This window comes from Aquarana catesbeiana, linkage group LG04 (genome assembly GCF_042186555.1).
Source record: "Aquarana catesbeiana isolate 2022-GZ linkage group LG04, ASM4218655v1, whole genome shotgun sequence".
Taxonomy (NCBI): domain Eukaryota; kingdom Metazoa; phylum Chordata; class Amphibia; order Anura; family Ranidae; genus Aquarana; species Aquarana catesbeiana.
Window position 1 is genome coordinate 349,425,995 of NC_133327.1, and position 13,042 is coordinate 349,439,036.

The 13,042-nt window shown below is 38.1% G+C and overlaps 1 protein-coding gene across 2 annotated transcripts in view; it reads right to left on the reverse strand.

The window, feature by feature from the left end:
* Positions 1–220: 220 nt before the first annotated feature.
* FBXL4 (F-box and leucine rich repeat protein 4) overlaps positions 221–13,042 on the reverse strand; it is a 103,314-nt gene continuing 90,492 nt past the window's right edge. For both annotated transcript variants that reach the window (XM_073626980.1, XM_073626981.1), the window contains exons 7-8: positions 5,013–5,325; positions 221–3,291 (exon numbers count right to left, since the gene is read on the reverse strand). In XM_073626980.1, the coding sequence (XP_073483081.1) occupies positions 3,128–3,291; positions 5,013–5,325 (477 nt within the window). In that variant the 3' untranslated portion in view covers positions 221–3,127. The remainder of the gene's footprint in view (positions 3,292–5,012; positions 5,326–13,042) is intronic.

Here is a 13,042-nt window from a genome sequence, read left to right on the forward strand (position 1 = left end):
TAACTTGCACCCATTAACCTTCTGTTGCCTTTTTCTTTTCTATGTTCATTTTCTTTATAGGTGTTCATCTTTGCTTCTCTTTTTCAATGATTTGCTTTATAGCACATTTATAATCTGACTTTCTGACTACTACCTTCACCATCTACATTAGGTAGAAGAATACACAAAGATACATGAAGATATGAGAATCCCCAAACCACAATGATAGAGAAGGAAGAAATCTTAATACAACAACCATTTTAATTAATTTAAGGTTTCAGACATACACCTTCTTGCTCACAGAAGAAAATATTTATTGGAAAAAAAGCATAAAAGGAAATAAAAGGAATTAGGGTTTCTGTAACAACAGATTGCAATACAATGTATTTTATGCTCAACGGGTCTTAAAGGAAACTAACCATAAGAGACATATAGGCAATAAATCCAAAGTAGTATAAACTTGAAATGTTACTTTTCTCTCAATCTTGCTACATATTTAATCCAGGACTGATCAAAAAGCGGTGAAGCCAGAGCGGGCCAGGCACCCAGAATTTTCAAAAATAGTAACAGTTCAGGCCCATATACAGTATCTCACAAAAGTGAGTACACCTCTCACATTTTTGTAAATATTTTATTCTATCTTTTCATGTGACAACACTGAAGAAATTACACTTTGCTACAATGTAGTGAGTGTACAGCTTGTATAACAGTGTAAATTTGCTGTGCCCTTAAAACAACTCAATACACAGCCATTAATGTCAAAACCGCTGGCAACAAAAAGTGAGTACACTACATTGTAGCAGTGTCTTTTCTTCAGTGTTGTCACATAAAAAGATAGAATAAAATATTTGAGGGGTGTACTCACTTTTGTGAAATACTGTACTTCTCTCATGGCAGGTTTACTTTAAAGATGTGTCTTATGTTCCACAAATACAGTACACTTTTCTCCAGAGACTAGTCTGTGCAATGCATCCATGCACATTTTGATAAATGTAATGCAGTATACAGTATGAACCACATAATTCCTAAACATGCTGCATATTATTACATCTCTTTTAAAGGAAACCTGTGAAGAAAGATTCTTGGAAACAGCCATTGCAGACTCATTTTAAAAGCTGCAGGCTCATTTTGCATGCCTATAGCAGTTTAGTGACTTGCTAGGTAGTGAAGCCAGAATCTGTATGACAGCACTGGATAATACACCTTTTAAAAATGAATCAGAAATGGAAACTCCCATATTCTGTCCTTACAAGTGCTCTTAAAGAGAAGTTCCCATTTATAAAAAAAAAAAATAAATAAAAGTCAGAAGCTACAAATACTGCAGCTGCTGACTTTTAATAATCGGACACTTACCTGTCCCAGGGTCCAGCGATGCGGGGGATAGAAGCCCCGCTCATCTCCCCCTCCGTATGGCGGCGCCGGCATTGCAACTGTGGGTGCTTCACAGCCGTGCACCCACTGCACGTGCGCGAGCAGCGCCGTGATTGGCCGCTCAGTCATTTGGGACCTGTAATGTGTCCCAGATGATTGACAAGAGGGAGGGTGCAGAGCTGAGCCCTTCCTGCACCGAGGGGAAGTGATGTCACCAGCTCAGGCACTGAAGGAGGCAGACTACGAGGGACCCCCTAGCAACAGCCATTTAGAGGTGAGTTAAAAAAAAAATTTCCAAATGTTAGGCACATCCATGTGTTTTTTTTGTTTTTTTTTTGGGTGGGACACCACTTTAAGTAATTCTTTAATTTTATTAGAAATTGACTGCTTGCTAGACCCTCAACGTTTATAACTAATAAAGTGGCCATCAGAATTTTAATTTCAGTATTTAAACCCATTGGCTCACATGTACAGCACTTTGCTTTTACTGTATATTATTCACCTGTAAAACTGAAAAGAGGAATTCCTCTCCCCGTCCTATAAAATATCAGAAATGCACTAAACCCAATACAAACTACAGTAATGAATATGCATGATGCATACTGTATCTACTTAATCATGTAAACACTGCTTCCAAATAACGAAAAGCAGACTTGGTAAATATTGTTTTTTATTTTACCCAGAGTGCACCTTTAAGGGGTGATCTACTCTGGGATTCTTGATAAGCAAGTTTGTATGTTCCTCCAAAAAGGTGCAAGATGCAGAAGGCAGCAAGAACAAAAATCACAATCTCTACTTATGGACAGCCCCATTGTATTGTTCGTTCCCAAACAACCTTATATGTATGTGTGTGTGTGTGTGTGTGTGTGTGTGTGTGTGTGTGTGTGTGTGTGTGTGTGTGTGTGTATATATATATATATATATATATATATATATACACACGTGCTGTATCATAAACAGATGTCCGTGGACGCTAGAAGAAAAACTTTCAATGCAAATAATGCAAATACATTAGATCAACAAGCATGAACTGCATATGCTAGATACAAATCTATTCACATATTCCAGTGGTTGACAAAACTGGCCGGCCTGTGTAGTGCCAGCTCACCAAACCATGTTATTTTGCAAATTCAACTTGCAAAATTAAAAATACACTGTATTACTTATTATTATCAATTAAAAAAAGAATTCTTTATAACAGAGTAATAAATAAATAAATAAAATGCATACAGAGAACTATTGCTAAATAATTCTTCTTGTGTGTGTTGGCCACTTGGGCACGGGGAAGTCTTATTTTTAACGCAAAGGGTTTATTTTTTTAATTAAAACTTTGTAATTTTTGGGAAGATAGCAGCATGTTTAATCACCAACTAGTTTCCTATATTTCACAGGGCCTCTGTATGTTAGCTCTCCAAGCTTCAGTTTTGAGGCAAGTCTACTTATTGAACACATATCAGAGTGTTTCACTCTCCTTGCTGAATATTTTATCCTTTTAGTGTATATTGAAAGTTGCAGTTTGAATGGTGTAGCTTGGGAGCACCAGCAACATTTCATCAACAGGCCTCCAAGAAATATAATAAGCCACTGGGTGATTTAGGGCACAAGATTTGGATGTACCCTTACAATTTCAAATGTTTACTTTAAATGTACTAAACCCATCTAAATCAGTAGATTTCCCAATGAGAACACTACTGAGACTGGAAGAGTCACTGTTGACAAAATGGAAGAAAAGATCTTTGTTTCTTATTAGAAAAAAAAAAAAGCTGCAGCATTCTATTCATTGAGTAAAACTCTTCTTGATGGACACATTAGGAAATCGTGAGGTAAATTCCTGTACTACTCGGCTGTCAATCTGTGAACAGAAGGACACATCCAGTAGAATAAGTTCTTTACAGCATTCCAGCAATTTTCGCAAGGCTGCAGGACTCACCATTCTAGTACCTAGAAAAAAAACAAAAAAAAAAAACCACAAGAAATATATAAGTATGCTAAGAACAGTTAGCTTTTAAATAATTTATCTCTGGGCCTAAAATTCACCCAAGGCGTAGACATGCAGACCAGTGTTTCGTTTTTCAACTCATGCCATGTTTTTAAAATATACAATTTAATGTGTACATTATTATGATGAGATAATACAAGAGTTATCCTAAAATTCTCACCATCCATGCCCATACATTTATGTATAATGCTTTAAACATGTAAACCAATCAATAGATTAGAAACCACCCATGCTAAACAGTATGGATGGAGAAAACTTCTCTGCTCATCTGACTGGATAAAGTCACTGTTTGACCAATAATTTTTCCACTGGCTCCTCCAATTATCAGATTGAAGTTTGTCAAGCTTATTAATGCCAACAGGGATATCTTACAGTTTAAATTTTGGATGATTCAGCAGGAATCTGACGATTTGAGCTGTGTATGGCCAGCATTATTTGGCTAGATGGGTCTATGATCTCATGTCTATGAGTATACACAGACATGCCCTGCCATTTTTTTTTTCAGTTGAAACAAGGTTAGACTGAATCAAGCAGGAGTACATAAAAAAAATCTATTTAGTGAAAAGTAAAAGAAAAACTCTCGATTCTGTATAAAATAGGGAACTGATAGCATCTACTGAAGAAAGAAATGTAACTCTAGATTATCTGAGTTATACAACTAGAAGAGGAGAATTTCTGTATAATACTCATTTACCATTTACACATTGAATGTTACTATATTAGCCTACCCAACCAAAGGATCTTTGTGCAGAATCTCCACAGATAAGTTCTGCTTTAACATGTCAAATTCCATTCAATGATATATTTGTTAGCTTTCAAGTTGACTGCCAGACGTGCAGAATTGTAGAGGCTCCTTATGTAAATTGAACTTGCTTACTCACAAAGTGCTTTAGAAGTTGCAGCAAGTCAAATAGAGCCTGCCTCATTTCCTGGCTAGAGGATGTCAAGCTTCCTCTAGCCCCTTCTTTCCCATCTTGATCTGTCCCTGGTCCACTTTTTCATTCATTGTATTTCAGTTCTTTCAATCATGGAGACTCAGCATCATATGTAGACGTTACCTTAGAGCAGTGTGCATGCAAATACAGTATGCCTAGGAATGCCACTCCTCCAGACTGCATAATTTATCCTAATAGCTAGCCCACTGCATGGATCAGGGCTGAGGGCTCTTGAAAGTAATACTGTGACAGGGTGCTGTGATTTTTTTCAGGAACCTTTGTATAGAACTCTGCTGGTCCCACCCACCAGTCATGACCTGCCCAGATTGCATAGCGAATCAGAGAGATCCAGAGATCACATCACTGGAACCAAAATAAGGAATACAATGTTGATTGAGAGAATGAAGTTCTGCTTTAGTAAACTGACCAGCAAATTCTCTTCCTGGGCATCAATGTTTGAAACAGTAAGAAGGAAAACAGTATATCATGTAACATGATTTTAAGAAAACATTTTATGGTATGTTTTAAAGATGGCACTCACAATTCACTGAACATACCAGAATGTCTCTACTAAGTCTTCATTTGTGACCCCTGACATTCTATTTTTTTTTTTTTTGCAAAATTACAAAATTATGCTCTAAAAAAATTGTATTTATTTTTTTCAAATGAGGTTTCAAATGAGGTTTCATCAGGTTACAAAGTAACAAAGTAACCTTATCACTACTTACCTAGGATATCTAAATACTTAAGATGTTGACAATTTGCAGCTAGTTCTTCTATATCAGAGTCACAAACAGACCGATTGGCTGTAAGGAACAGCTTTCGCAGACCTGTGAGTTTGCGGGCAAGATTGGTAAAGCATCCAGTCCCGCTATGCAGCATAGGACACCATCCAAGATCAAGCTCTTCAAGAAGGGGACAACCAGCAGCCAGCTCTCCTAACCCCTTTTCAGTAATATTTTTACATCTCCACAGGTCTAGGGAACGTAGCTTTTTGCATTTGGCACCAATAACAGAAGCTATTAGGTCATAATCTTCAATCTGCCAAAAACAAAAACAGGTGGAGGTCAGCATTATTATTTATTTCATACAGACTGCATGTCAATGGGTTGCTTAACCACCTCAACACCGGACACTTTCACTCCCTTCCTGCCCAGGCCAATTTTCATTTTTCCGCACATTGTCACACTTTGAATGCCAATTAGTCAGTTATAAAATAAGTTTGCAGTGCAAAGCTCTGGAATATCCACAATTGTGTTCGCAATTTATACCAAATATATATTATTCTAGAAAAGATGGACTTTATATGATTCAAAAATCTTAGCCCTTTACTGGAACAATCTACCCCTCCTCTTATATGTGGATTAACGTTAATAATAATATTCATAATATGTGAAATCGAGTGAAACTGAAAAATCTCTATATAATAATCTAAATAAAGTGCAAGTGCTTATTCACTGAATAAATGTCCGTAATAAAGCAACATTCAATGTGTTGAAAACAATATTCTCAAATCCACGGACAATAGTGTATGTGAAAAAATGCAAAAAACTATTAATTACCATATGATAAAAAACTAAATAAAAAATGACAATGAAAGATAATTGTATAAGACTCAAAGACTGAATTTATATACACCTAATCTTTAAACTGTGCAAGACCATATACAGTTGTGCCAATAAGTTTACATACCCTGGCAGAATTTATGATTTATTGGCCATTTTTCAGAGAATATGAATAATAACACAAAAACTTTTCTTTCACTCATGGTTAGTGTTTGGCTGAAGCCATTTATTATCAATCAACTGTGTTTTCTCTTTTAAAATCATAATGACAGCAGAAACTACACAAATTACCCTGATCAAAAGTTTATATACCCTGGTGATTTTGGCCTGATAACATGCACACAAGTTGACACAAAGGGGTTTGAATGGCTATTAAAAGGTAACCATCATCACCTGTGATCTGTTTGTTTGTAATTAGTGTATGTGTATAAAAGGTCAATGAGTTTCTGGACTCCTGACAGACCCTTGCATCTTTCATCCAGTTCTGCACTGACGTTTCTGGATAAAACAGGAAAGGGATATAAAAAAAAAGACGACGCCATTTGTGGTGAAACGTACGTCGGGAGGTTGACGCTCTGACATCATTGCCATTTTCAGTGTGGACGGGTGCTCGCTATGCCGGCCGGCTGTTTGCTGTATTTTTACATACTCATATGAGTTTTCTACCTTTATCTATTAAATCGTTTTTATCAGTATTACACTATGGCCAGTTCTTTTTTATTTACATGCTTGTGAGATGTCATTTTGGAGTCTCTGCTGTATCCCCCGGTTCCTGCCGCAAGCAGTCCAGAATGCCAATGGATCTCTCATACTGCTATTGAACATAAGCTGTGGTTGGCTTGCCTTGCGGTAAGTGCATTATTTACCTGGTGGTGGATCACGTAGTGTGGTGTGGTTAACCAATACTGAACACAAGCTGTTGTTGGCTTGCCTTGTGGTAAGCGCAATATTTGCACTGAGTGTGGGGTCTCATCTTCACTACTGAGTTTGCTAGTATTCACTCTAAGTTCCCTTTTTTTTCCTGCTGTATCTTTATGCACTAGTGTAAGTTTTCTACCTTTTCTAAACTTTAATTAGTTTGGCAGTATTACACTATGGCCAGTTTCCTTTTATTTACATGTCCATGAGATGGAAGTTTGGTGTCCTCAATACATCCTTTTAGCTACGATGTATACAGTCTAAGAGCACCATCTGGATTCTCTACACCAAGACGTGATACAGGCTGGTGTTCGCTTGCCTTGCGGTAAGCGCAATTATTGGGTATTTGCGGATACTGTATGGGTTGTCACTCATATTTTTTACACCATTGACTCTGGTTGGATTCACCCAAGGGGTCTTTCTTGGACTGATTTCAGATCATTACTTCACATTTTTATTTTCTGTTACTATATATGGACACTTATTTTTATTCGCAAATATTACATATGGACACTCATGTTTGATTCATACATACATGTGTTGACCCATGTACTTTTCATAATTAAATTTTTAATATTTTTCAACATTTTTGTATTTATATATGTACTTCTTCACGGAAGTCTTTGAGATTGCTTCACGTGTTTCACTTATATTTAGCGCGGTTATTTCTTTTTTATTGGATATAAAAAGATATCCAAGGAATTGAGAATGCTAATCAGCAGTGTTCAAACTCTAAATCAAGAAGTGGAAAATGAGGGGTTCTGTTGAAATCAAACCACGGTCAGGTAGACCAACCAAGATTTCAGCCACAACTGCCAGGAAAATTGTTCGGGATGCAAAAAATAACCCACAAATAAATTCAGATGAAATACAGGACTCTCGAAAACATGTGGTGTGGCTGTTTCAAGATGCACAATAAGGAGGCACTTGAAGAAAGATGGGCTGCATGGTCTGAGTCGCCAGAAGAAAGCCATTACTATGCAAATGTCACAAAGTATACTGCTTACAATATGCCAAACAGCACAGAGACAAGCCTCAAACCTTCTGGTACAAAGTCATTTGGAGTGATGAGACCAAAATTGAGCTTTTTGGCCACAATCATAAACGCTACATTCAGAGAGGAGTCAACAAGGCCTATGATGAAAGGTACACCATTCGTACTGTGAATCGCTGATGTTTTGGGAAAAGTGTGAGCTACAAAAGGCACATGAAATTTGGTCAAAATTGATGGCAAGATGAATGCAGTATGTTATCAAAAAATACTGGAAGAACATTTGCATTCATCAGCCAGGAAGATGCGCATGGGACGTACTTGGACATTCCAACATGACAATGATCCAAAACACGAGGCAAAGTCGATCTGTCATTGGCTATAGCAGAATAAAGTGAAGGTTCTGGAGTGGCCATCTCAGTCTCCTGACCTCAATATCATTGAGCCACTCTGGAGAGATCTCAAACGTGCAGTTCATGCAAGACAGCCCAAGAATTTACAGGAACTGGAGGCTTTTTTCCAAGAGGAATGGGCAGCTTTACCATCTGAGAAGATAAAGAGCCTCACCCACAAATACCACAAAAGACTTCAAGCTGTCATTAATGTTAAAGGGGGCAATACATGGTATTAAGAACTGGGATATGTAAACTTTTTATCAGGGTTATTTGGGTAGTTTCTGTTGCCATTATGATTTAAAAAAAGAGTAAACACAGTTAATTGATAATAAATGGCTTCAGCCAAACACTAACCATGAGTGAAAGAAAAGCTTTTGTGATATCATTCATATTCTCTGAAAAATGACCAAGAAATCATAAATTCTGCTAGGGTATGTAAACTTATGAGAACAGCTGTATGTGTCATAATTATGTGTTAACCGCTTCAGCACCGGAAGATTTTACCCCCTTCCTGACCAGAGCACTTTTTTGCGATTCGGCACTGCGTTGCTTTAAGGGACAATTGCGCGGTCGTGTGGCAATGCACCCAAACAAAATTGACGTCCTTTTTTCCCCCACAAATAAAGCTTTCTTTTTGGTGGTATTTGATCACCTCTGCGGTTTTTATTTTTTGTGCTATAAACAAGAAAACAATTTTGAAAAAAAAAGCAATATTTTTTACTTTTTGCTATAACAAATATCCCCCCAAAATATATAAGAAAAACAAATTTTCCCTAGGTTTAGGCCAGTATGTATTCTTTTACATATTTTTGATAAAAAAAAAAAAAAAAAAATTGCAATAGGCGTATACTGATTGGCTGGCGCAAAAGTTATAACGTCTACAAAATAGGGGATAGTTTTATGGCATTTTTATTATTAATTTTTTTTATTAGTAATGGCGGCGATCTGCGATTTTTATCGTGACTACGACATTATGGCAGACACATCGGACACTTTTGACACTATTTGGGACCATTGTCATTTATACAGCGATCAGTGCTATAAAAATGCACTGATTACTGTGTAAATGACACTGGCACTAGGGGGTGATCAAGGGGTTAAGTGTGTCCTAGGGAGTGACTCTAACTGTGGGGGGATAGGCTTCCACCCGATAACAGGGAGCAGTGATCTCTGTCATGTCACAAGGCAGAACAGGGAAATGCCTTGTTAACATAGGGACTTCCTTGTTTTGCGGCTCCGTGACACGATCGCCGGGACACCGGCGGACAGAGTCCGCGGGTCCCGCGGGCACGGTCACGCTGTGCACAGCAGGCGCGCGAGTGCCCACTAGCCCCACCAATTAAGGGGGACGTACAGGTACACCCATTTGCCCACAGCTGCCATTGTGCCGACGTATATCGGCATGCAGCGGTTGGCAAGTGGTTAATTATATATGGTTAATTAAAGAAACATTTTCTTAAAACAAAAATGTTCCTAATATCCACCAAAGGGCATCCGTGCAAAAAAAAGTAAAAAAAATTCCTGAAATTCAAATCTCAATTCTCATTCAAAAAGGCTGAAACAGCATGATCCAACACTTCTTAAATTCAGATGGCTAATGTGCTCCTTTCATCAGAAAAGTTCTAAAGTGACTCACCAACAGTTGTGGCTGGAAAAATTATAAAATCAGCAATTGCGCAGAATTAAATATTTGGGTTATTCCTACTCCGTGGACTCCAACTTCTCAGCCTGTTAGTATTTCATCCAACCCATGTGGATGATCCATTTCCAAGTCTGCAATAGTGATGTTGTATCTCTCTCCACTTTGCTAATTTCAGTCTCTCCACCTGTCAGTATTTCAGTGTCCTAGCCTCTGCTCTACTAGTTTTGTTGCATTAACATCCTCGCAGAGTGACCTGCTGCTCCGTGAGGACGTTAACACAACAAAACTAGTAGAGCGGAGGCTTGGATGTTGACACCATTAAGGCGTTTTTCAGAGATCAGGTGCTCGGGTTTTAGAACACAGCCTAGAGCAGAGAATCACATTAATAATAACATGTGATTGTTCCCTAGTGTTGGGTAGACACTTAAGAAATGTGAGTGTATTTTCAACAGTTTTTAATAAATGTTACAAGTTTAAAAACAAGATTACGCTATGGAAGTTTTCCTTTCTTCTTCCCCTTAATTGTCGGCGATTGTGGTTCATTGTGGGAGAAATACTGACAGGTGGAGAGACTGAAATTAGCAGAGTGGAGAGAGATACAACATCGCTATTGCAGACGAAAAACGGATCATCCACATGGGTTAGAGGAGATATTAACAGGCTGAGAAGTCGGAGTCCACGGAGTAGGAATAATCCAAATATTTAATTCTGTGCAATTGCTGGTTTATAATTTCTCCTGCCACAACTGTTGTGAGTCACTTTAGAACTTTTCTGATGAAAAGAGCACATTGACCATCTGAATTTAAGAAGTGTTGGATCACACTGTTTCAGCCTTTTTGATTGAGAATTGGGATTTGGATTTTAGGAATTTTTCGGACTTTTTTTGCACAGATGCACTTTGGGGGATATTAAAAAAATTTTTGTTTTAAGAAAATGTTTCAATAATTAACCATATATAATTAACACATAATTATGATTGCACAGATTAAAGACTAGGTGTATAGAAATTCAGTCTTTGTATTTACACTTATTTTTCATTGTCATTTTTTATTTATTTTCTTTGTTTATCATATGGTAATTAATAGTTTTTTGCATTTTTTCACACACACTATTGTCCACGAATTTGAGAGTATTGTTTTCAACACATTGAATGTTTCGTTATTACGAACATTTATTCAGTAAATAAGCAATTGCACTTTGATTTAGATTATTATATAGAGATTTTTCAGTTTCATTGATTTCACATATTATGAATATTATTTAAGATACTCCTCATATAAGAGGAGGGGTAGATTGTTTCAGTGAAGGGCTGAGATTTTTGAATTATATAAAGTCCATCTTTTCTAGAATTAATAGATATTTGGTATAAATTGTAAGCACAATTGTGGCTATTCAAGAGCTTTGCGCTGCAAACTTATTTATTGCATTATCTACTAGTATTTTACTAAGATTGAGCACACGAATATAAGCCGAGGCACCTAATTTTACCACAAAAAACTGTGAAAACGTATTGATTCGAAAATAAGCCTAGGGTGAGAAATGTGCAGCTACTGTAAGTGGAAAAGAGGGTCAACAATGCCCATTTGCAGCCTCACTGTGCCCATTTGCAGCCATAGGTCCCCCGAACTTCAAACTTGGTAGTTAAGGGTTTCTAGATGCCCCTTAGCTGCAGCCAATTTGGGGTCCCTGGAACCAAAGGGTCCTGAAATGACATTGCTGCAGATGGACACAGTTGACCGACTTTGGAGCCCCGTATTTCGGGGCCACTTGGTACTAGGAACCCCAAATTTGGTATGCAAACCTAGTGGAAATAGCAACACAACATACCCAAAGCTGGGGTTCCTAGAACTAAGTGGCCCCGAGGTACAGGGGCCCCAAAATCAGTTCAGAAAATGTCAAGCACTTTTCTGCAGCAGAGAATGACATTTTCTGAACCGATTTTGGGGCCCCGTATCTCGGGGCCACTTGGTGATAGGAACCCCAGCTTTGGGTATGTTGTGTTGCTATTTCCACTAGGTTTGCACACCAAATTTGGGGTTCCTAGTACCAAGTGGCCCCGAGATACGGGGCTCCAAATTCGGTCAACTGTGTCCATCTGCAGCAATGTCATTTCAGGACCCTTTGGGTCCAGGGACCCCAAATTGGCTGCAGCTAAGGGGCATTGGTTATGTTATGGTGCTAGTTCCACTGGGTTTGCACACCAAATTTGGGGTTCCTAGCACCAAGTGGCCCCGAGATACAGTGCCCCAAATTCGGTTCAGAAAATGTCATTCTCTGCTGCAGAAAAGTGCTTGACATTTTCTGAACTGACTTTGGGGCCCCCGTACCTCGGGGCCACTTAGTTCTAGGAACCCCAGCTTTGGGTATGTTGTGTTGCTATTTCCACTAGGTTTGCACACCAAATTTGGGGTTCCTAGTACCAAGTGGCCCCGAGATACGGGGCTCCAAAGTCGGTCAACTGTGTCCATCTGCAGCAATGTCATTTCAGGACCCTTTGGGTCCAGGGACCCCAAATTGGCTGCAGAAAAGTGCTTGACTCGCGTATAAGCGGAGGGGGGCACTTTCAGCACAAAAAAATGTGCTGAAAAACTCGGCTTATACTCGAGTATATACAGTAATCTTTATTCATAGATTTAGGCCAAAATGTCTTCTGCTACATTTCTTTGGTAAAAATAACCCAAATCAGTGTATATTATTTAGTCTATGTGGAAGTTAGAGAGTCTACAAACTATGGTATATATACACATTTAAAAATTAATAATTTCTAATGTACTGACTGCCTATCTCATTTCTTCAGGCCCTAAAATGTCCCCCAAGTGACCCCTTTATGGAAAGTAGACAGTCCAAGGTGTTTAGTAAGATGCAGAGTGAGCTTTTTGAAGTTTTAATTTTTTGTCGCAATTTTTTTGAAAATAAAAAAATAAAATACTTTTTTTAACATATACTGTCACCAGGGCAGTACAGAGTCATCATATGACTGGTGCATCAGTCATCAAGGACTCTGACTGGTGACAGCATGTAAAAAAGTAAAAAAATACATTTTTTAAATAATATTTTTCAGTTGTTTTCCACAATTATTTTTACATACTGTGGCCAGAGCAGTACTGTGCCACCATAGTAATACTGTGCTGCTCTAAGGGAGATGATCAGGGTTTTTTCCCCACTATGATTGCTTATTACAGTGATGATCTGATCAGTGTTATAAGCAAAGCATTTTGGTGAACGACATCCATTCATGTGCTAGTGT